General features: G+C 35.9%; 2 protein-coding genes across 3 annotated transcripts; both read left to right on the top strand.

Moving 5' to 3' along the window:
* Window positions 1-549: 549 nt before the first annotated feature.
* LOC106718680 lies at window positions 550-17,523 on the top strand. The gene is made up of 9 exons (XM_014512832.2): window positions 550-1,354; window positions 8,250-8,436; window positions 10,302-10,500; window positions 10,648-10,920; window positions 11,109-11,422; window positions 11,564-11,992; window positions 12,071-14,213; window positions 15,264-16,886; window positions 17,456-17,523. Exons 2-9 carry the CDS (start codon window positions 8,251-8,253, stop codon window positions 17,521-17,523), a joined length of 5,235 nt encoding a protein of 1,744 aa, XP_014368318.2. The 5' UTR covers window positions 550-1,354; window position 8,250.
* Window positions 17,524-21,487: 3,964 nt separating this feature from the next.
* Window positions 21,488-23,042, top strand: LOC106707378 (cytochrome c oxidase subunit 6C-like). 2 transcript variants are annotated; one of them, XM_045684581.1, is made up of 3 exons: window positions 21,488-21,592; window positions 22,400-22,574; window positions 22,903-23,042. In XM_045684581.1, exons 2-3 carry the CDS (start codon window positions 22,405-22,407, stop codon window positions 22,964-22,966), a joined length of 234 nt encoding a protein of 77 aa, XP_045540537.1. In that variant the 5' UTR covers window positions 21,488-21,592; window positions 22,400-22,404; the 3' UTR covers window positions 22,967-23,042. The 2 variants fall into 2 exon arrangements, with proteins under 2 accessions (XP_045540537.1, XP_045540536.1); XM_045684580.1 differs by having other exon boundaries at window positions 21,493-21,592; window positions 22,405-22,574.
* The last annotated feature ends 2,794 nt before the right edge of the window (window positions 23,043-25,836 follow it).

Raw genomic sequence — 25,836 nt, 5'->3', positions numbered from 1 at the left:
TTATGTGTTTTTAATTTTAGGAAAGGTGAATTCGAAGACTGGGCCGATGAAATGGCTCGCAAAGGATTATTTCAATCGGTACCTATACCACCACAGAAATAGCATCACATAAATGTATAAAATGGTTTTATTAAGGAACTAAGTTTTATTGACAATTTGTTAAGTTATGATAAAACTATCGACGTTTTTCTTGAATAAAACCATGAAGTTATATATTCAAATTTATTTTTAATTATCGCTAAGAAAACAGGAAGTGAATCGTGTCCTCACGTTTCATGGCGGCAGCCAATCGAAATTGTTTATATTTTTACAAGAATACGAAGATTATGATAAGCACCAATCACGTTTAGTCATCAGTGGAGCATGAATTTTCCATGATGTGTAACTTTGTAAAGACGTTCTAATTGAGTTCAATAACAAAAATAAATTAAGAAGTTATGATTACCATTAATTCCCTATAATTTTAATATGTCTCAAATTCACTTAGTTAAATTAAAACAAATTTTTTACCTTATTGAGAACGATGATATTTTTGGTTTTGTTAAAATGGACTACATCCAAAGTATACCACGTATGTTGTCTACATCGAGTCAATGCGCATGTCAAGTTGAAAATTGCAAATGGCGGCCGTTGTTATTGTTCGTACCGAATAACTATTTGTAAAATATATACCAATCTTTTTAGCGATTTTACTACTGGACTGTTATACTGATGAGATGCGTTAACTTCTTATGATTCGGCGTGATACGTTTTGTGTACGATTTTATGTGTTTTGGGTGTTTTCTTTTAATTCTATGTGTGTCATGCAAATGGGGTAAGCTGGAATTATCGGATGTCGCTTAGGTTGTTTTGGACAGTTTCAATGGGAAAATGGAGTGAAGTTTTGTGATCTAAAGTGTGGAAATGGAAAATGCCTAAACATATTTGTACATCGCGACATCATTGAATATCGGCAGAGGACGAGAACGTCTATAAATTACGATTGTTCCATGCCGTGATTGCACTCCCCGTACATTTCAAAATGGCTGCTGCTCTTCACGATATATGAGCTTTGCGTCACTGGAACATAAATCAGTGGTTTAGATTCGTGTTGAAAATCGCGTATTTGTACGCTCGTGACTATATGTGAAAAATTTAAAATAAGTTGTGGACAGTGCCCCGGGAATACCTGGGGCGGAACAATAGTGGCTAATATCATATGTTGCTGAAGTAGTGGACAGGACAAGTGCCCATAGGACCGATATTGCCTTGCGTCCGGCGGATTGTAATGTTCAGCTTCATTTTCCAAGATGGTTTGGGACACGAGACAATAGAAATTTTGTGTTATTGAGCGGAATGTGACATTGTATGATAGGTGAGTTGCTTTTTTTTTAGTTTATTTACATTTTGAGGGGTGTCAAACATAAATGTCCTTACAAAATGGATACATAGGTTGACAGGAGATCGGTCGGTCGTGTAGACCGCGCGGTGTAGGTCGTAAAGGAAAGCTAATTATGACAAACAACTTATAAAACTACTTATTTTGTAAAATAACAATAATATCGTTGTGTAACATGCGGCATAGTTTATGAAATTACGACCTTGTCGATGATCTAGGAAATATTCCGTTTAACGAAATATATTTACACAGTTATTAACTATATTTTTTGATTTATATCTTTCAAATTAGCATATATTATTGACGTATTAGAATAATAATATTTGCGGTTTGTAAATTTCGTAGTTCTGTAAAATGTTTGAGGTTATACAAAAAAACTTTTGCTAAAATAATTTGAATCTGTTTAACAAACTTGCAATAAAGTTTAGACTGCTTAGTTTTCTATTTAAATTTCCTTGCTAATGACATATTGCTGATTTTATAACCTCCGCAATTACTGGATTTCTGGAACTAAATAATTTTTTTTAGTCAAATCAAGGTTTTAAATAAATTTCATATAAATTAAAATTTCCATTTGAATTAAATAAAAATATAGATACATATATTCACAAAAAGGAACCTTTAACATTTCAATTATTTTAATGTTTTTATTCCTTAATGTGTCTAATAGGTTTTTTAAAACAAATTTATTCAAGGACATAGCATACATTTTATTAGTATTTTTAAGTGACCAAAGAGATTTAAATAAAATAGTTATAGAGAGGACATTGATAGCATTTTGGTTCAAAACTTTTTAAGCGTAATCTCTATCTATCACTGAATAGTTAAAAGCACATAAAGTTTCAAACATAACTCAACAGGTGGTATTGTAATGTCCCATATATTGATGTAAATGTCTGCAATTTACACATTAAAATCTTTTAAACTTTTTGAATATTATAGCGATACTAAGAGAAATTTAAGAAGATTTTAGAAAATGTTATTTCAAATTAATTACACACTAATTATAGTTGAAGCTAGTACTATTCCATGATTAAACATGTTTTTGTGTGCCTAAAATTAACCTAATGCCTGGTTTATATTATGCTAGTGTAGTAGAACAGTAGCATTGGCCTGACATACTGTAGGGGCTCACTGGAACCAGTCAGTGTTTATATGCCAGCACTGATTATGACCGCTACTGTCTTACTGTACAGGCATAATCTGAACCAGGCATAATAGTTTTACTAGAGAAAGTTTTATGTGTTATTTTATCTTTCATTGATTATTTCCACGCTTTAACTTTGACAGTCTTATTATTAACTAAATGATAGTTTTTGATCGGTGATGTATGTTTGTGATCAGTGATGTTTTTTATCATTTAAAAAATATAGTAATATTTAAACTTTGGTAACTACCTCACTCTTTGGATATGCTTAGTAAAATCACATATTGTTGCAGTCTCATATTAGTAAATATAAGTAGTTTCGTTTTACAAGTTTTATGATATAAATGCATAATATGAAATACTAGCTTTTACCTGCGACTCCATCCGCTCGGTATAAAAAAAATGCACACAAGATAAAAAAGTTCTTATGTCTGTCTCCTAGTTCTAAGCTACCTCCCCATCAATTTTCAGCTAAATAAGTTCGACCGATCTTGAGTTATAAATAGTGTAACTAACACAACTTTCTTTTATATACAGTCAAAATCTGTTATAACGACATCGAAGGGACTACTCATATTGAGTCGTAAAAACCGATAGTTGTAACAACCGGTGACAGGTATTAATAGGAAAGATATGTATATAACATTCAGCCAGGACCTTTGATTTTGGTCAATTTAACCAGTATGTTGTTCTAAACGATGTCGCCATAAACGGTTTTGACTGTATATAGATATATAGATTGTAAGGATAACTTTGTATTAGTAAATGATGTTTGATTATTTACAATACTCAAAATTTAATTGGAATGATCTGTATTATGAAGTCTTATGGTTTAGGCAACAGGGTTACAATGCTGGTATGCATTATCACAAAAACAAAGTGGAATCAGATTGATATATTAATGTACGACCAATTTGACATGTACAGAAATGAACAGAAATTATTATTGCACATCACCTATAGGTGAAATAGCATCATAATAATCTTACTGATGTATAGGTGTAGAGCATAGTCTGGAAGAACACATAGGCTTTATTAACTTTACTTATAGTATAGTTTATTTTTAATTCTGCGAGTCGCGGGCGACAGCTAGTTAATGTATAAAACTGTGTGAATGAAAAAAAAATATGTTAGTATTTTTTAAAATTTTATATGTGTTAATTTCTCTAAAGATAATTATTGACACTGTTTACCACTTATAAGAAAAGGGATGAGTTTTATTTGCAATTAAATTCAAATTGTTTATGTAAAAATTTTAATATATAATTACATTACATACAAACTATATACTTGTTAATATGCAGCGGCCCTTGACCATGACCAGTATAGATCATTGACTCTAGAAACATGATTGTAAAGTCATTAACTAATGGGCTTCAATGAAATAAGTTTATTTGTACTAGTTATTTAGTTTACACATTTTTATTTATGCTTAGAATTAGAATTAAACTAGCTGTCTCCCATGAATTTGTCTGTGAAATTAAAAACTTAGTAGTCAATGCTAGACCAGAGATTCCCAAACGTTTTTCTTGTACTTGGTTGATTTCAGTAAAACCCCTGCTGTAAAATTTCTTTTTAAACTTGTAAATTCTTACTTTTGTTTGTCACCATCATACACCTCTTTTGGGTCTTATTGGACCCCAGCCGGTCTGGTCCACTTTTGGAAGCGCTGTTCTGGACTGTAATCTACCACTGGTTGAAATTTTATCGTTCTGCGTTTCTCAAGTTACGGGGTGAATTTTTCATTTATATTAGATGTAACTCTAGGGAGCTATCTCTGTTTTCTTACAAAGAAAAGAGAGATGTCAATATTGTTGTAATACAGGTATTAAAACAGTGAAGACTCACTGTTATTGTTTTCAAAACTTTCTAGTTATAGACAAAATATGGGGTTTAGGTTAAATAATGGCCATTGACACAGACCCAGTCTTGTTGTAAACATTGAATGATACATTATGATTGATATTGATAAATGTATTAGAACAATAAGTTTTTTTACATACATTATTACATATAAACATGTGTACAAAAACATATTGATATCTCTGTTTTTCAATAAAAATTAAAGATAATTTTTTTTTGTATGAGTACTTTGGTAGTGTATGGAAACTCACCAATTTTTATATTACACTCGATGTTAAGAAAAATGTAAGACCCTCTAAACCAGGGATCCCCAAACTATTTTGGACAAGTGACCCCTTTTCCGAAAATAACTGTTACCTCAGAACCCCATGGCCAAATTACCTACTTTTAAGATCAATTATTATTATTTTTCATTCTGACTTAGGTCAATAGAATACAGAGTGAGAATTAGCAATGCTTTATGATCGATAGGAACTTTTGACACTTTGGGAGTCCCTGCTCTAAACTATATAATTAATAAAATTGGTGTGTCTATATTTAATATCGAAAACGGCTCTTATTTTGGGAACATTATGTATATGCATTGCTTAAAATGAACATCCAATTTTTAAATATTTTTATTTATCTGTGTCTTTGTTGTCAATTCCGCATTCAGTCCAGGTAATCTCCGAAATGGCTGGCCCAATTATGACAGGACTTTTACTGGAAGGTAGCTTATATGTGGGAGTAAATTAGGTTATTTTTTTTTAATTCCGCGCTAACGAAGTCACGCAACCGCACGGGCAGTTTTTAACTTAAAGTATTTTATAACTATATCATATCCAATCTGCCTAGGGTTTTGATATGCTACCTAGCTTTAAAGCAGATATTCAAACTTTTCTCCTAATTTCATTTCAAAATTCAATTGGTTTCTGATAACCACATGCTTATAAATAGAAGGACTACTTGTGGACCTCAATTTTCCCGCCATTGTCTATCACCACCTGGTCAAACCGGACCACTTTGGGAACCACTGCTTTAAAGGCTCGGATATTTCTTCATGTTTTTAGTATGTCCAAATTATAAAATAGTCCGCAATATTTGGCATAGTAATGAAATGAAAATAAAAACCTGATGGCTGAATATTCTTGGAATCTCTTTCTTTTATTATACTTATGGATGTTGAAGAAGCATAATTTTTTGCAGAACTTTGTCAACTTGGCCTACTCAACCATGTTTTTGTGTGATGAGAGACAAGTTACTATTGATGTCTTTCATTTTATTGGCTGCATAAATTCTAATAAAATTTTTGTTGATGATGATTCCATAGCGATTGCCTCAAATATTCGTGCTAGACCAACTGACATGTTATGAATAATTTTATAATTATCTATACATATAAAAGAAAGTCGTGTTAGTTACACTATTTATAACTCAAGAACGGCTGAATCGATTTGACTGAAAATTGGTGGGCAGATAGCTTAGAACCCGGAAACGGACATAGGATAATTTTTACACCGTTTTCTATTTTTTTATTCTTCGCGGACAGAGTTGCGGGCAAAAGCTAGTATTACATAAAGTACATGGAAATAATGGTTCTAAAATTAGAAACGGTGACTAATCCATCATGTTACGTTAGATATGTTTGTATACCGATTTTAAATGTTGACAAAATTTTATAAAGATGTCGGCAGTTTTTTTTGTTGTTTCCATCGTTTTATCGGCTCATAATGTAATGGTTATGGGTTCAAATATAATTTATATTTTTTTTGATGCAATAAGAATTGTTAACGACTAGCATTGTTATATACAGAAAATTATGCATTTCTGTCTTTTACGTATGACTCGCTAAGTGGTCTCTTTTAGTGGAGATAACTTTCACCCGCGACTTTATCCCCACAGAATAAAAAAGTCTAATAATAAGTATATCCTTGTTACTCTGTGGTAACTTTACCACAGAGTAACAATGGCAAAGGTATTTTGAGCCCTACTGTCCTGGTACTGGCATAATGTAAACCAGGCATAACATATAATGTCAGTTAATAACTCAGCTGAAAAGGAAAAAAATCCGTAATGTCAAGGTAAATGCAGTAAAAAGTTTTATTGAAAAAGCAAAAAGTTTTTAAGGCAGAAACACTGGATACCTCTTCGACCCTACTAAAGATTTTATGATATTCAGATCATTGGAGATTAAGAAAAAAATATACAAACATTGATTTTTTTTATATAGATACTTGCCTACATTGTGTTTGAAACTGATGAAAATAATCATTTCAATATTAATAAGTGAGGATAAAAAAAAATCTTGTAACATTGGTTAAGAGAAATCTTTAATAATGTTAGTTCTGTTTATCCCAGAGCCAAGTTTATAGAGTCCTTTTTTATCATCTCTCTTACCTTGTCCCTTATCTCTCTCTACTTGTTCTGTACCAGGATTCCGTCCTCCAAATCAATCTGTCTGCCGTCATCTCCATTGTCACTCCCTTTTTGATCATGTCACTTGTATTGAGTCCTTTGTATTCGTTAGGAAACAATATATGGAGCTACCAAGCAATTTAATATATTGACAATTTTTTTTAATTCAATGACAATGGCATAAAGTATATTGCCCATTAGAGGCACATAATAATTATATATTGATACATATCTATATACTAATTATTGTTCGGCCATTCCATTACTTCTTTAATCAAATGAAAAGCACCATGTTTTACATTCAGTGTATTTTTTCTAACTATTCATCATCAAAATATCTGCAGTGTACAATTCTAAGTTATCTATGTATCTTACTCATATTATAAAAGCGAAAGTTTAGATGGATGGATGTTTGAAGGTAACTCCGGAATAGCTGAACGGATCTTGATAAAATTTGGCACAGATGTAGAAAATTGTCTGGAAGAACTTATAGGGTACTTACAAAGTTTAGTTTTAATTCCACTCGGAATGAGTCGCGGGCGACAGCTAGTATGTATATAATGAATGAAATTGGAGTTTCTGTATGTCATATTTAAAAAATAATCACATTTCACGAACATGATGTATTTGTGTTGCTTACAACGAAAGTCGAAATTTTAAAATTTTTGTGTGTCCGTCCTCAAGCCCGTGTTTGTTCTGTGTAATGTCCGAAACGGATGGACCGATTTTTACCCTGGATTTTTACTAGAACTAGCTTATGTCTACGGGAGTAACTTAGGCTTATATTATATATAAGTTACATACTCATACAAAAAAAAATGTAATAGTGTGATTAAAAACACCTTTGAAGTGGCAATCTGCTGCTTTTGTAATTTTTTGGTGTCTTTATGTATTAATCTTAGCAAATTTCCACTATCATAGTACTTATGCCGTCATTCTCTTTAAAACAAGACATACAAAGAGCTTTATACACATGCTACTAAGGTTGTAATTTACTGTAGTACTTGTTTGTTGATACATAAGGAATTACCCGACTGACTTGAAAGGGTAATGTTTTTCAAGCATATGCAAGTTCAATTGTGACCTCCTGGAGCCTAAACGATTGAACCGATTTTGACAAGTGAGGTGTAATTCTATTGGTATTCTTCCCCTGGTTTTTTTTTTATATCAAAATGTGGCAAACAGCCACCTGGATTTGCTGAAATAGCGAGGCAACCACTGCCCATAGACATCCGCAAATGCAAATGCGTTGCCAACCTTTAATCAATGGAGAAGGGGACGCACAGAAAGAGGATATTTCTCTTTCTTATGGGTCCCCTCTTTCGCCAAATCCACTTCCACTTCCCATCCTTTTCTAATAAGAAAAGTTGCGGGATCTATTATGGATATACCACTATTAAAATACGATACAGTAAGTCAGGTTTTTTTCATTAGTACTTATCCTAATATTGTTGTTTGTTTATGCAGCATGGCAGCGGACAGCGATGGGCTAGGCTCGGCGGGTGGGGGCGGGGGCGGGGGCTCGTGCGGCGTGGTGGTCACCTGCGAGGGAGACTTGCGCGACCCGCGCTTCCCCGCGCGCCTGCGCCGCCTGCTGCGAGAGCTGCGCGCGCTGCTCGCCGAGCCGCATCCGCACACGCTCAAAGTTAATAAGGTGAGATAGATGCACAGACAAAGAGATAGCATACAAACAGACAATGTCAATGGGTGCATTTGATTTGTCACATCGAGAACTATAGTATTTGTCACCCGACGTACCATAGCAAGAAAGGTCTCACAGCTGATGTTGTGACTATATAGTTGTTGCAGACATTTTAAATAATAGACAATAATGTTTACTACTCGTGTTGGAAATTCCCCCGCGCGTCTTATCAAGATTTAACGTCATGTCTTTTACCTTATATTTTCTTGCAATCTCTCAGTTTACCTCTTTTCTACCTTATGTTATTCTCTCGCTTTTATTTCAGCTTCTTTCAAATATCTGGTAGTTAGTGGTAGATATTGCAAAATGTTACTATAAAATTTTAATTTTGTGATGTAAGAATTGACTGAATTGTTGTGGTAATTCCAACTTTGGTTACAGTTACGGATGTAATTCACTGTAGCTAATGTATGTAGCTGTAATTACTATAGCTGTGCAAGTTTTGATGGTATAGATTCTAGATTCAGTACCATGCTTGCTTTTAGGGCTGCCTCTTTGGTTTGGTCGGATAAATTCATCGGTTTTTTCGTCGTCCTGCAAAGCGTTTATTTATTGAAAGTTGACAACCCTACTCGCAGTATATAACTATATGACGGATTGAGAATTGGTATTTGGGAATGTGGAAACAAACATGGTGTTGGTAAATTTTTGTCTAATAAAAATAATTTCATAATTTTGATGTTATTGACCTCGAAATTTAAATTTATTAAAAAGAAAATGTTGATTTTGCCACATCACGCTTCATTGCATATAATTTTTTATAATTTTTCCTCATTTTACTAATATTATAAATGCGAAAGTTCAGATGGATGGATGTTTGTTACAAGTTATCTCCAGAAGGGCTGCATCCATCTCGCTGCAATTTAGCATAGATGTAGAACGCAGTCTGGAAGAACTTAGTTTTTTTTAAATCCCGCACTCACGGTGTCGCGGGCGACAACTAGTGTTATGTTTTTATCAGATATTGTTGCAAATCCTTTATTTTACACGGATTTTACTATATGTGTCTTTGTGCTCTGACACCTCAATAAAGTTTACGGTCGTGAGGTCGTTGTTAAACTTTACGAATACAAGCAAACTCAATATTCACAACAAAACAAAAAAAACGTCTACTTAAAAGGGAAGGTCAAAAGTTCACTATACCGACGGGAAGGAAGGTGAAATTACGCATTATTTTTCCGTTTCGATTTATTCTCACTTTACATTTACACGCTTCATAAATTTTTCATCTTTTTTTTTTTTTTCAAACATTAAAATGGATTTTCATTGCATGTGACACTTTACCGTTGTTTCCGCTGCCGAAATAACTATAAACGCTATCACCCTCTCTTTCTCTTTGTAAAAATGAAGATAGGATGAACTGTTTGGATTTTCTTTGTACATTTTTCGAAATTTTTCTACAAAATCTAAAAAATATATCAATCATTCCTTTCCACGTAATATTTCTGAGAAACTTTTGTTACTCTTCGTATTTTGTTTTAACGTTTATAATCACACTTAACATCAGGTGGGATTGTGGTCAAGCGCAAGCTTACTCAATATATAAAAAAAAATCAAATAGGAATGGTCATGAATCCGTACCTGCAGCATGCATCTTACGTGATATATCTCAAAATGAAATAAAAATTCGTTTCGAATCTGAAAAATACAATTTGAAGTTATAGCAGCTGCACCGAGCTGTTAAACATTTTTTTATTTGTTGAAAATCTTTATTTTTCAAGCAAATTTTAGCAGATAAAAGTCATTGACCTTACAACCTTACAATTCTACTTCATTTAGCATCGCATTCAGCTGACGTCTTGTTGTGTTAATTCCAGGTGGAACCTTGGAACTCTGTGCGCGTGACGCTGTCGGTGCCGCGTGCGGCTGCGGCGCGGCTGCGGGCGCTAGCGGCGGCCGGCGCGCCGCAGCTGCGTGCGCTCGGCATACTCTCGGTGCAGCTGGACGGCGACGCTGCGGTCTCACTGCGGTTGCAGCACGGCGCCGAGCTCAGGATCAACACCGATAACACCGATGGTGAGGAATATAACAATGTCCTCCATTTCTTGTAATTCTCATTTCAAACTTCTCATTTATTTTTAAATTAAAAAAAAAAGTTTCTTATGGCTATATATGATGATTTGAAAATACTTTTATTTAAAAAAAAATGTTCCTAAATTACAGAAGGCAACTCGTCAAGGCAAGCAAATTCTGAGTTGCTGGCGGGTCTGGGGGGCATCGGGCGACTGCTCGGGGAGGGGGAGGGCTCGTCATCATCGGAGACCCCCTCCTCCTCGGCCTCCACCCCCCGGGACAACTTCAAGTCGCCTAACACCGTCTGTCCGATGGATGGCAAGATACCGCAAAACATTCCCACGCCGACCACCGACCGCTGCGAGTTCCCCTTCGGCAGCATGACCCAAGCTAGGGTCATACATCGGAAGGAGAATACCTTAGGTGAGCCATTTTTATGATACATCAAAATATTTTATGAGCAAAACGGCTCTATGTAGGTTCAGAACTAGTTTTTAGCTACAGAGTATACTTTCTCGTATTAGTTTTTGGCTGAGAAAAATTATTTTATAGAGCATCTTAATCTATCCACTTTTTCTTAACCTTCTATAGTTATATTTGTTGATTAACAGGTCTAAGCGGTCCCGGTGTCCGTCCAGCGGCGGCGCTCGCGGGCGCGGAGCAATTCCCGCGCCCCTCAACCTCCGCGTTCCCCGGCCCGCCACCGCCCTACCCCGCACCCTCCCCTACGCCGGGGGCACAGCCCGCCTCCCCCGCCACGCCCGCGACCCCCACCACACCAAGCGCGCCTACCTCTGCGCCGCCCACTGTGGCCATGTCCTCGCCCCTACTAGTAAACCTGCTGCAAAATGATGCTCCCGCACCGCAGCCCAGAACGAAGCCTGTGCAACATCCGGCCAAACTAGATCGTCTTGAAGACTCGCAGGTAAAATACAGTTGTGAATTATTATAGTCTCGATAACTACTTATGATTATATATGACATGTTGAAATATTCTCATTCTCATTCAAGTTGAATTCATAAGCATTACATTAAACAGCAGACATTAAAACAAATTTTCCATCAGGTGGAGCTGGCAGTGGGTCGGCCGCCGTTTGAGTACCGCGGCGTGCGGCCCACAGTCCCGCGGCCGCAGACCACGCCTCCCCCACAGCCCGCGCTGCCGAGCCCCGCCCCGCCGCCGCCCCCGCCGCCCCGCGCGCCCCTCCGTCCCTCCTTCATTCGACGATCCTTCCCCCCTCGCCCCTCACACCATCCCTCCCCGGTGTACCGCAGTCCGGCGCCAAACGCGACCGTGGTGGGTCGCGCCCGGTTTCCGACCAACTATACGGCGGAACCATTTCCTGCTCCGCCGCCGTACCGGCAAGGGGTCCAAGTGGCTGTTGTGCAGAGGCCGAGACCGCCCCCTCCCACGAGGGTCACGCCGGAAGATCTGCAAGCGTTGTTACCACCGCCTACCACCTCTATGGACCAGAAAACGCAGTCCAGTTTCCAGGTTCGTGCCATACTAAATTCAGAGTAGTTCACAATGTTAAAACGTTGTACTGATTGTTTTTTATATTTTCTGCTACAGGAATTTCAGAGGTATCAGCAGCAGTATAACGCGAGGCAGCGTGCGGCGTCGAGGGCGGCGTCACAGCCTGATTGGAATGAGCCTTATCGGGACACGCTGGGCCTCTCCATTCCCGATCTGCCCGACAACTGCGATCTGGACCAGCTCCTACCTTCCCTGGGGGCGGATCTCAACCTAGACGAAACTGCTCTGTCGGCCATCTCTGACCTGGACTCCAACACCAAGCTGGATCTACTGTACGATCCCCAACAACAAGATGGTATGCCAAACGCGACCGACTCCAACCCGGACGCGCTGCTCCAAGAGATCACCGGTGGCCAGTACACGAGTACAAGTCTAAACGGACCTTACAACTCGGAGTTACTACCCAGTACAAGTCATACAGTTGCCAATGATGTGCCTTCGAAAGTTTCGGATAATTTTGAAAGTGCTAATGAGTCGAGTTTCATGCCACCCCCGCCTGTTCCCCAGCAGTCGACGTCCAAGTTTTCAAGTCCACATCATAATTCATCCCCTAACCATGCATTGGCGAGTCCGAACCCGCCTTTTAAATCTCCCCCAAATGCCACTTACTCCATGTCCCCCAATAATATAAATAATGACAGAAACAATGCAAGCCAGTCCTCTATGCCTCCTCCTTTGAGACTGCCAGTGAGAGCGACATCTTCAGTGTCCACAGCGACTGTCGGATCACAAGCAACTGCCCAAGAAATAGAAGAACAGAGCAAACAGTATCTCATCAAAACCTTAATGAGAGATGATGATGTTCCACCACCTAAAGAACAGGAAAAGAAGGTCGAAGAAGTGACGGTCGCTCAATGTAAACTTAAAGAAAATTCACTGGACTCGCCAGAGGTTTTTGGAATAGCGAAAATCACAGAAGATGATAGTAAAAAAGAGGATGAATTGAAAACAAAAAATAAAATTGTAAAGAACAAAGACGATAAATTGCTGGCGCAAAAAGGAGGGAAGCCAAGAACAGGAGGGGCGAAGGAGAAACCGGCTACGTTGAAAGAGAAAATAGTGCGAGATGGAAAGTCTGCCAAAGTTGCCTTACCGCGACCTCATGTCGCAAAACCGGCGCCCGTTAGCGACGCACCCAAGTCGCCGACGGGCGAGAAGGTCGATTCCTTTTCATTAAAACTACGGTTAAAGTTAAAAGATAAGAATGAACCAGTTGTACAGCCAGTGTACAAGGCTGATATCAGTTTTGTTAACTTGCAATCCCAGAAGGAAGCTCTAACGAAACCTACAGAGGGTGAATTAAGAGTACCACCGCTACATATCAGTCTAAGAGGTCGCAATTCAGCAGTTATTAAAAACTCCAAGAAGGAGAAGAAAAAATTTAATCCTGGAGACATGCATATGAAAAAGATTAAAATTAGAAAATCAATAGAATCAGATGAGAAGTCTCACAGGCGGGACTCTGATGAGTCACTTGCGACTAAATCTGGTGACAGCACTGAGAACACAAAGACTGATGAGTATTTACACGGCAAGAATACAAAACTCAATAACCACTATTCCGAGGGTGAAACTATCACATCGATTCCTGGTGACATGAATGTCGTGTACAGAATGAAGACAATATCAAAAAATGCTCATATAGTCACCAAACACGACTGCAAACAACTCAATAATAAAACACAATTAGACAGTTTGAAAATGAAAAAGAAATCAAAGTTCTTAGGCGAGAGTGGTAAAGTGATGGAGAAAGAAAGAGACAAAGATTGTAGGAATGATTTGTTAGAAAAAGAAGGCAAGTACGCCCAGAACGAGGGTTACAGAGAGACTCCGAATAACCATGAGGTGAAAAAGAAGTTACCAACTCCAAAACAAGATAAGGAAGGTAGTGCAAAATGTGATAATAAGTCCAGTGATGTTATGTCTGTTACGGTACAGTTGGACGGGTACAATGAAAGTGTTAAATGTGGTGCTAGTGACGTGGACAGGGTCAAGTGTCACAAGAGTTTAGAACGGACGCTTAGTGCGGACGAACTGACGGACAGTAAAAAGTTCGAAACGCACAGGGCTAGTGATGATAATAAATTAAAACGGACACTAACTGAAAGTGCTATTACCTCACCCAATGGACTGATATCTTCCGAAAAGAAACGGAAGACTAGCCATAGTTCCTGTCCAGGTATGTATAGTTTGTTGAAGCTTTGATTGTATTATTGTGTCCATTACAGATATACACAAAATATGTTTATATGTGCAATCAATTTGATTTATTTTTACGTAAATAATTTAAGTGCACTTTGAATACAAAAAAATCTGAGTGCAAAATTCCAAATTATTTAATAAATGAAGTATTGAATCAAAGCATATTTAGTTGTAATATTTTTAATATGTTTTGTGTATGTCTTGTAATATATTGAATAATTTTTAGTTTTTTAATCAGAAAGACAAAATTAAATGACTTTATAAGATCAATATAAGATTTTAGCTATATTGTAAAGTGCTATGTTTTCATTATATGTTTTTTTTTTATTGAACTCGCACGAGGACTTAGCTCAATTATTAGTAATTTTGTATATTTTCTATCATATCTATGACTTGTTATAAATATGTGATGAGTAAAAATTAAATTTTGAATGAAAGATTGCACTGTCTATTATGTTGTATAAAATATAAATGACAACTGTTTTGTTTTATTTTCTTATCCATTTAATTTTGTCCATCGGTATCAATATGAGAAATAGATATCTTAAAATTTAAATTATATTTAGATTTAATTTAGATTATTCGAATATTTTTATTTATTACAGCAGTACATTTCTCAAATTGATTTTTCGCTTACTTATTAAATTGTAAATAATTTTAAGAATCTAATTTTAATAATACAATCAAATAAAGTATTTAACTCTATCAAAGAATGTATTTTTTGCCAATTACATTTTAATTTATAAGGCAACATTAAAAATAAATCTCTTCCAAATTTTAACGAAAATACTCCTTGTTAGTTTGGCAAATTATCTGTTTGTTACAGCATCACATAATAATTGGCTGGGTTTCTGGGAAACTATCATGTAGTTTAATACAGTACAAAATTTAAAAAATCACTTACATGATTGGCGAACAAAAATATCGCATATAATGAGAGGCACGCGAATACCCGTACTAAAATACCTTGTCCCGTTAGAGTGAGGGAATAGATTAGATTTTGATAGTTTGCTTACTGGTATTCCAGATCCCCCTGGATCGACAAACGTAGGCACGATCAGGGGCGGTCGGGTGGAGTCGCCCCCACCCGCCTCTAGTCAGCGCCCCGGGGCGGTCTCGCCTCGCAGGAAAGAGAGGCCAAAGGACAAATCCTACTGCAAACTGGTCGCCGAGCGCGCCGCCCGCCCCGACGCTGACAAGTTCGGCAACCGCTCGCCCAACTCACAGGCGCAAGGGGAGGACTCTGGAATCGAATCGATGGACGCCCTGTCGGAGAAGTCGCCCAACCAGGCCAGCCAATCCCCACCAGGGCCGCAGAGGAAGGAGCGGCTCGATATGCCCCGATCCACCAGCCCGACGTCGGTGCAGAGGATAATAGGCGTAATAGACCCACCACCCGCCTCTGACGAACTGCTGGAGAGGTTGTCGTTAGCGACGGGCCAACCGCACTACGACCCCGGACCTCCCGACATTGACGACTTGGGCGACATCGAAGCGGAGTTGGCTAAAATGCACGCGGACCACATCAACGGCGACGACGCGGTGAGGAGGCCACCCGACGATATGTCACAGACCAAAGACGTGAAGAGGGAGCCCACACCGATCCTCAGGGACGATGAGAAGCAGGGCCAGAACAACGAGAGGGTCGAAAGCAAGGACGAGAAAGTGGATATGAAAGTGGATGATGTGAAACTCGAATGCAATATTGCTCAAAATAACGAAACGTGCAGCAAAGACGAGTGTTTATCAACGAAAAAGGAGAAAGGTTTGGAGGACTTTGACCATCTACCGAGCAGAATGTCACCGCCTCTTTATACGTATTCCAACCAGGAGAAAGTCTGTGCGAACGAAGCGAAAGATGAGAAGATTTTGTCAGAGAATGGCGAAACGTGTACGGATTCCTCGAAAGAGAACGATTCGAAGTTAGAAAGGTTACCTCTCAAAGCCGATTTTCCGGATAAGAGTTTACTAGAACAGTTGCTGATAGAAATTCCTACTCCAGACTATGGCAACAAGAGACCGGAATCTCCATCACCTTCAGCGTTGGAACGGGTCGCCCGGAGCACGGTCCGGACGAGATCGAGCAGTAAGATGAACAGCCCGGCGGATGGCCCGAAGACGCCGAGACTGAGTCCCGGACTCAACAAGGCGGACAGATCCGATTCACCCGCATTACAGCCTAGGAATTGCCTTCGTAGTGGGTCAGTAGATAAAGTGAGCCCGCGCACTGTTAACTCTGTACCAACGCCGGCGAAACCTACACCCGGCATGAAGAGAAAGAGAAGGGAATCTGAAAGCTCGTGCGCGTCCACTATTAGCTGTGAAGAGGGCTTGTCTCCGGCGGGGAGGCCGAAGAAAAAGCCGAGAAGACTCGACCAGAAGCCGATCAATGCGGCGGTCGCCGCTTGTGGCAAACTGAAGAAGGAATCGGACAGTGATAGTGATGAACCTTTAATATGTAAAGTGAGGGGGAAAACGGGGAAAGGCCTGAAGCAGGTCGGCGTGAAGGTGGTGAAGACTGCTGAGGGCGTAGGCACGAGGCGCTCCGTGCGCCACGGTCCCGCGCCCCCCGCACCCGTCACGCCCGCGCCCGCCGCACCCGCAGCGCCGCCCAACAACACCGCCCTGCGACGGAAAACGAGGAGTGCAGGTAAGATATCAATTATGATTATGTATAGAAATATATGTTATGACATCTAAGAACTTGTTAAATAACCAAAACCTAAGACTATAATATATACAGAATAGCACCAAGTGTTAGGTGCATTTTAAAAGGAATGCTTTAAAATATAATTTTTTATGAAAACTAAATAAACTCTGATTTTCATGAAATACTTTCTTACTTTAGAATCTGCTAAAAAAACGACAAAATGGTTCATGGATGTAAAAAAAAACTTTAAGCTGTGTGTGGTTTAAAATTGTTTTTCACTAATTTAGAATTTCAGGCTCTGCAATTACTGTGTTTTGTTCCGATGTAATGTGACACTGAGGATTAAGACGAATTGGATTACACCTCACTGGCCTTAACAAAGAAACTTACATACAAACCCAAATATATTAAAAAAAAACTTACATTCGCGCAAAAAGTATTACTCTCTTGACAGTCAGGAATAAAGAACTTTGTGGCCTTTTATTAATCAAAATATCGTAGCATAATAAGACGTTTATTTACCCTAAGTTCAAGTAGTGAATTGTACAAAAATTTTTGCATATTTTCAGTTGGCGAAAGTCCGAGCGCCGCAGCAGGCGCGGTGAGGCGGCGGCGCGCCTCCCGCGACGGGAAGTGACGTCGGCGGCGCGCGGAGCCCCGCCCCGCGCCGCCGCAAGCCCCGCTCCCGCTGCCGCTCGCGCTCCTGTACCCGCTGCCGGCCGACTGACACCGCCCCCACCGCCCCCACCGCCCGTGCCACGTACACAACTGGCTCTACAACTGTTGACATCTCACCAACTATTGCCTCCATCGTCCACAAACTGTCAAAGTGAAATTAATCAAAATTAATGTGTGTGTCAAATTTTTATATGTGGTGTGTATCTAAAAATATTAATCTGTTGGCTTTTTGGATTTATTGAATCTCAACAATTTTGGATAGTTTGTGCAATATAAATGTGACAGAGATGTGACAGTGAAAGTTTAGTGTTGTGGCTGCGCATAGTAAGTGTGTGGGGAGGAGGGGGGGAGAGATGGTTGTCAGTCGATGGTACAAAGTGTTAACAGTTGCCCCGTTCCTGACATCACAAGAACTTTAACCGCTAATATTGTTTTAACTAGTGAACAAATGTTACCATTTCACTATAGCACTTCTCGTTTTCATTTAAATGTAAGTTACTTTCCTCTATTGAGTATTTTTAAGGATCGTCGACGTATTTTTTTACCACCATCGGGCTGTATTGATTGTATGAGCTTTGGTCGACTGTGGGAGCCTTAGTATAGTGACTAGGAAGAAAATACATTATTGTACAAAAGAGCACTGGACTGTAGGCACATTGTTATAATAGGTTAAATACCCGAGAGATATAAAAATAAATGCATAAAGTTTTAAAAGATATTTTCATACGTTTTTGCACGTAACTTGTAATTTCGTGATCGGTGACGTGAACCGCGTGTAGTTTAGTCGTGTTTACGAGAGTTCGCCATCTTGGATACGTTAATGTTTCTTATATTTATTGATTCGAAATTTGAAAAAAAAAATGTGACGCTCGTTCAAAGATGGCGGCTTCTCGTGTAACGCATTCGCCGCTATTACGATGTAACATTAGTGTTTTTATATTTAAGGAATTCACGACCAATAATTGTAATTGTAATATGACACGAAACTTGAATAATTTCTTAGTGAAATGATAATAAACGTGACTGAGTGTTTCAACAGATCATCTGTTTGGGCTTCCAGTATACTAAACTTTTTGCTTTGACGCCCCCCTCTTTTTTTTTTAATTTCTCGATTGTCGTATTTTTTTAAACCTATTGTTGGCCTTTTAAATGTTTTTTAAATCGTTTGAAATCCATTGAATCATTTAAACCCAGTGATTGTATTAAATAAGCCAGCATTTATTTTGCACTGTATATGATTGGATTTAAAAAAAGAAAAATGCATTCATTTTCTTTTTGTAGTTGCTAGTATTTATTATCACAATATTTTGATATAAAATCACTTATAGTAAATCATAGATTAAATATATTTTTCGATTCTTATGGAATCAAATATAAGTCATGTTCATCACTAGGGTACTTATTGGTTCGCGTATAACGATAATTGAATTGGATGAATCAAAATTGAACCTTGCAATGTTTGTTTGGCTAAATAATAAAATTGTGTACGTGTTCATAGTATATCGTGTGTGTCTAACCGGTTAGCATGAGAGATGTATTTTTGCATGTTTTTTTTGCGGTTCCTAATGTCTGAGAGGATAAGATCCAAAGCAATAATACGTGGATGTGAATCTTTAATTACTTTTATACGAAACGGTTTATAGTAAAGATTGCCTTAACGCTCTAATCACCCATATCTATATCCTAACGGTGGGTTTCCACTGCCTAAACACTTGTTATTATTCAATATTGTCTATTGTTTTAATATAAGTGTAAGGTTGTGGTATTTCACTGTTATATATATACTTTACACCTTTCTTATGTCAGATACCTAAACTTCCTACTTCAGATAATCCGTTAGGGTGAAACAGTGATACAAAATGTGTTTAGTATGTACGTAGTAATGATATAGTATATAAAGAATATTTTATAATAAATTACATCGCCTGATAATAGTGCCCTATAACATGTGCTGTGGGAGCTGTGGGTCTTACTGTGTTTGTTGTTGAATAATATAATTAGTATTGTAGCGGAGCGACGGCCAGCCGCCGGCGTCGGGCGGTGTAACCAGAGACAATCGAACTGCGTAACAAAAAAAAAATAAAGCCTTGTTTTTTTTTAATCGTTTTAAATTATTAGTTTAAGAGAATAATCGGTACGGCCGATGTACAATCTCTTGTATATTTTTTTGTATAGATGGGGAAATTTAATATATGTTATGTGTTAAGATTTTTTTTCTTTTTGGATGTATTTTGATGGGGGTGTTGTCGGTGATTTTACCTTGTACATACGTATTGGCGATACTAGCGCCAGCGGCGGTTGCCGTAAACCGACCCCTCCACGTAAGAATACAAAGCGTTGTACTATAAATATATAAATGAAATGCGTGTACCATATAATAATAGAAAATGGACTCTCAAAACTAGCTCTGTATATTGGGTGTATAGTAATCATTTTTTATTTTAGTTTATTGTTTTGTTTTTAATTTTCGACTAATTGATAGTAATTTATGCCGATGAATTATCTATTATATACAATTATACATAATTATAATAAAAGAGAAAATACAAATAGTTTTAAAACACTATAAATATAGTATATAGGGGTTACACAACACAGATAGCATATAGTTTTGGTATGTAAACATGATATAAATTGTACATAGAGACGGAGAAATAGTAAATAAAAGAATTGATACAATAAAAAATTAACTTTATGTTATTGTAATATTTTTTTCTAGTAGAGTTTTAATTGGGAAGGCGACCCTCTCGGGGGCTTTAACGCGAACGACTGCAAAAATGTTGTTGCTGGCAAATATTGGAAGTTCGTCTACCAACCCATTTTTATTGTGCATTATTTTCTGTAAGTTGCTTTCTCTGTCGTTCTACATTATTTTTAAAATCATATAATTATATTCATAAATTACGATGAGTCATGGTGAATTATTATCATATTATTATGAATGAAAAGAAATAAGGATTATTATTGTTCTGCTATTATTAAATTTGTAAAGTTAGTTTATTAATAAATGAATAAAAAAAATGTCTCGTATTATTCGTCCCACCTAACTGTTTATAACCTTGTTCCACATCCTTGATATTTTTCTAATTTTAATTTCATATACAGCAGATGTTCCTTTGGTTCCTTTTAAAAAAAATCAAAGCAAGTCTTCATGTTAAATTATCTACACCCCCTTAAAAAGGGAAAAGGAACGTATCTGCGTATGAAGGTTATTAATCGGGTAAAATACGTTTACTATATAATCTTATATATAAAATTCTCGTGTCACGGGGTTCGAACTTGAACTCCTCCGAAACGGCTTGACTGATTCTCATGAAATTTTGTGAACATATTCAGTAGGTCTGAGAATCGGCCAACATCTATTTTTCATAACCCCCCCACCCATTTAGTTTTTTTTAACTGCGCGCGGGCGACAGCTAGTTATATTTGTAAATATAGGACGAGAAATAAGTTGGAACACATTAATTTATTTAAGGCACAGGTTAAACTGAATATTGTCGTGAGAAAATCTCATAAGAAAGTAGAAGTCTAAAATTACTTTCTAAGGAAGGTTTCTGTTGATATTATTCGTGGTTTGGCGATTTTGATTTTTGAGAAAGAATCATGTAGAGTATAATAACATTGTTTATTCATGTTACAGGCGCATGTATTTTGTTGTTTTCAATCTAAAATTGTGCATGATTAAAAAGTGCAATTAAAATATTTAGATAATGCAATTTGTACTAAAAAAATATTTTTTGATTTATCAACAATATTAACTTTATGCGCAATATCGATTTCTGGCGAAATATTTGTTCTCTTCGAACAAAATTGAGTGAACTACTGTGTTTTCATTAGTGGATATGTGTAATTCATTTTTAAGAACCAATAGCAAGGCGTTATTTTGACACAACCTGACGTAATGCGTGAGTGGCGAATGTTCAGTCACAGTCATTTTGAAGCACTGTAATAGAAAACGACTTTACTGTTTTACTTGCTGTGTGATCGTATTTTTGGGCAAGGTTTTACTCGAAAAACCAATTGAAACTGTAAGTATTCTCATTTATTAAGTACTGTTCTTTCTTTATTACATTTAAAGTATTTCTGTATTTATAACAATCTGATATTAAGTAGTAAAATTATAAAATAACCAAACGTTATGTAAGACGGGCCGTCAATACGACCAAGTTAGTAGCACTTGTAAATTAAATAGTTTTTGATATTCAAATATTTTCTGAAAACATCGTCATCGTCTCACACAACGTTTATAATCATTTGTCATATCAATTTTATAATCTGTTTTTGGAAATTAATAATCTAAAAAACTTCCATACATGAATGTAATTTAGATTTATATTGGTAACTAAAACTTAAAGGCTTTAATTAAAACAATTGCAAACAATAAAGCAAATGTGACATAAGTTTTTTCCTCAATTAATAAAGAACAGTATTTCAAAGTTTCCAAATTTAAAAATTGTTGGGGTTATGTATTTGTTATCAGTTACGAAGTACATTGAAGATAAGGATTTTATTTTACAAAATATAATATAATTATTGTAAAAGGTACCCAAATGTCCAAATAATTTTCATTTTTAAGATAGTACAACACTGCTATGTATCTTGTACACATTTTCCTCTTGTGGGATATCAATGTATTTATCAAATATCACTATTGTAGAATTCAATGATTGAAAATAAAACTTAGATATGCAAGATTTCCTATTAAGAATAAAGATACATTGTATTTATGTAGTCCAATCTTTGTGTCATATAAACACACCAGATGAAAATGTGCCTATCTTAGACTATCCCATGAGAGAAGTGACTGATGTCAATAATATTCCCCCATTTTGTACCACAGATGGCAGACAAGGCAGTATCAACCATAGCGAAGCCACAGATGCGCGGGCTTCTCAACAATGTCATCAAACGCAATCTGATTACGGCAATAACATTGGCCGCTGTGGCTGGCTTCAGTTTCAAGCAGCTCGTCGGAAACGAACGCAAGAGGCGGTATGCTGAATTCTACAGGTAAAACATTGAAAATATACAAATATAGTTGATAAATATCCATGAATCTTTAAGATGCTTATTGGTCAGTAATGGAACCTTATATTTTTCCTACTAAATCTATGCAAAGAGCCTCACTTAGTGAACAATTAGCTACACTGAATATGGTGTGGTAGTGAGAGAATGTTTTTGGTCATCAAAAGATTTAGTATGTTAGCAATAAACCAACTTAATGACAAATAAAGAAATCCTGCCACAAATCAATTGAGTACTTAGAAACTCCTTTAATTACAATTTAACAACTGAGTATAACTGTGTGCTAAGTAAATTATCAAATGTTTATTTTCAGGACATATGATGCGGAGAAGGAATTCGAAGAGATGCGCCAAAAAGGTCTGTTCCAATCCTGCTAATTTATTGAACAACTCTGCTGTAGTATTAATAATTGCTGTTAATAATGTAATTTAAAAAATAAAAATCAATTACTGATTTGATGGTTTTATTTAATTTTTTGCAATTGAATAATTTTATTTAGAATTGTAACAAAAGAGGTTAAAGAAATTAACAATCATGTTAAAAGTCATTTAATGTTTATGACTGCTTAGATTTGGAGTATCGAATGCAAAAGTTAAATGGATGGATGTTTTAAAAAAAAATCCAAAACATCTGAACAGATTTGGATGACATTAAGAACAGAAGTAGATTAGACTGGAATAGCGCATAGTGTAACTAATTCAGTCCTTTTTTACCCAATCTGGTAATAATAAAGTAACAGCCCGAGCCGAGGCTCCTGAGGGAGCCCTCGAGCCTAGTTACTCTTAAGCGAGGTTTATGCTAAGCGCCATCTGTGCCCGGCCACCTCAAGCCCGGTGAAACTGTAAATGCCTCTTCAAGGCAAACAGTGACTGCTCAGTCACAAAAAAAAAAAATTCTGAATGTCATGTCATGTCAAAGTAGTTTTTGAAAATAAAAGGGTTATTAAAATAAAACAGTAAAATAAGTTATGATAATTTTAATCAGGACATCAATTATATGGCAGCCGGAATACACAAATTAATTTGTGACAAGTGAGTTTCGTCAGTGACACTTTTGATACATTTTGTCTTTTTTAGCCGACTTCAAAAAGAAGGAGGTTATCAATTCGACTGAATTTTTTTTTCTTTCAAAGGAAACGAAAGGGTTGATATTATGTATCACAATTCACAACAGTCGAAACTCACTTTAACAATTTCAATTGATTACATCTTTAAATTTAACATTATTTAATTGATTTTTAAAAATGTCTATAATAGTACTTAATATTAAATGATTATCAAGGACCAGCCTGTTAACTTTACTAATATAACAAATAATGGTTTAATAAGATAAAAGTTATTTTTTTTATTTTAATCACTGCCAGCAGCATATTTTGCTTGTGTTTGGAATAAAAACTTTTTACTTTTTAAAATCAAATCGAAGTTTTAATTCTATATTAAAGACAAGAGTCACGTGATACAGAATGGCGCGAAAGTGTAACATTTCAAAATTTATTGACAACTTTTAAATATAAACCGACAAAGATATCTGACCCGGTGTGCATATGTCAAACTAAATTACAACTAACTACCGCCCTCATTGTCAATGTCGAAAAAGTGTCTCAAAATTATAAAAATGTCTCAAAAAGTAGCTGTTATGTCATTTTTTTGACGCCATTTTCTATTCCCATGTTTTACTTTTCCGACAGAACTAACCGCGACAGTAGCGCCTCTCACCGGCTCAGATAACAAAGTGTTACCATGGGTTTTCATTAAAAAAAATCTGATCTTTAAGCAATCCATCATCAGAAATAAAAGGCTTTCAATAAACCTATTAAATTTGAAACATTTGGAAAATTATTTTAATAGTTCGATCAAACTAAAAAAATCTTCATTTTTATTACAACATAATGCATAAAATTTTTATAAAAATTCAGATTGATATTGTAATCAATTTTCTTCAAACATAAAAATTGGAAAGAATTTATTTTCAAAAATATTTTTTTTATCCTGACTATGCATAATGATATTTTATAGACAAAATTTGTCAAAAACTTAACTTGTGCATAAATTTTTTATACATAACCACAAATGTGTGCGTCTGAAAAATAAAATGTACTTACATACCATAAAAATCACACATTAAAACAAAGGCAGTGGGGAAATAGAGAGAAGATAGAATTATATTATTTTAATAATTAATTTTATATACTAAATTACATATAATTTAAATAGGATATGGCAGTATTATGTATTCAGCTTAAGGACATTTATCAATAGAATATATTTTCTAATATAAAATAATTTGACGACTTACATTTGGCCAATAATATTTAAAATAATAAATAACTTCAATTAGGTAACTGGCATGTAATAAAAAAACACCTCGAATTTCACGTTTTTTTATGATTAAAATACTGAAAAGTGTTTTATTGTTGTCTTTGGTTTTTTCATTTTAAAATTGAATTGTACATTCAGGGACATTTAATTGTTACCAAATGAGTCCTTTTGTGTGGATTCACTTACAGTAATGTAGATATAATAAATAACCATCAAATTTACCATAGACTTGTTTCTATAATTTTTTGAAAGGATTAATAAAGTGTTAAATAAAATACATTATACGATATTTATAAAGATATATGACGAACCAGCGTCATAATAAACCTTATAATATTAACGTCGATATCCACTGACAAAATCCCGATAAACATATTGTTATCTTTGTTTTTTCAATAGTAGAAACAAAGTAACAAATACATTTTAGTATTAATGTAACTGTCTCAATATTTTAAATAACTTATATTTTATTTATGTGCATATTAATTTTGTTACGTTTAAAAGAGAAAGACAGTAATTATTACTTAATATAAATGCTATAGATAAATATTATTTAAATTCCAAATTTAAAAATAAATAAAACCATGGACAAAACTTATTTTTTTAATGGACAAAAGCTTTTCGTCGTAGAGCCAGTGCTTCTAAACTTATATAAAAATAATTATAACTGATTGATTGATTAATTAAATATTTTTTTAAATCATTTTGAAGTTATAATTCAAATACTATACGTGCACGATAACATGAGACGAATGACGTCACACGAGTATCATTGTAAACGCATAGTAAATATAAAATCAAGTAAATTATGAAAAATATATAATTTATTAAATTAAAGATTTTCTTATTTTTTTATTAAATCTTGTTAATTCTATAAACATCAACATTACAAGTAGAGAAATTCACTAAATAGAATTATTATTATTATT

This window comes from Papilio machaon, chromosome 26 (genome assembly GCF_912999745.1).
Source record: "Papilio machaon chromosome 26, ilPapMach1.1, whole genome shotgun sequence".
In the NCBI taxonomy this organism is placed as follows: domain Eukaryota; kingdom Metazoa; phylum Arthropoda; class Insecta; order Lepidoptera; family Papilionidae; genus Papilio; species Papilio machaon.
Note: the sequence above shows the minus strand (reverse complement) of the source record. Positions and strands in the feature narration are given on the sequence as shown.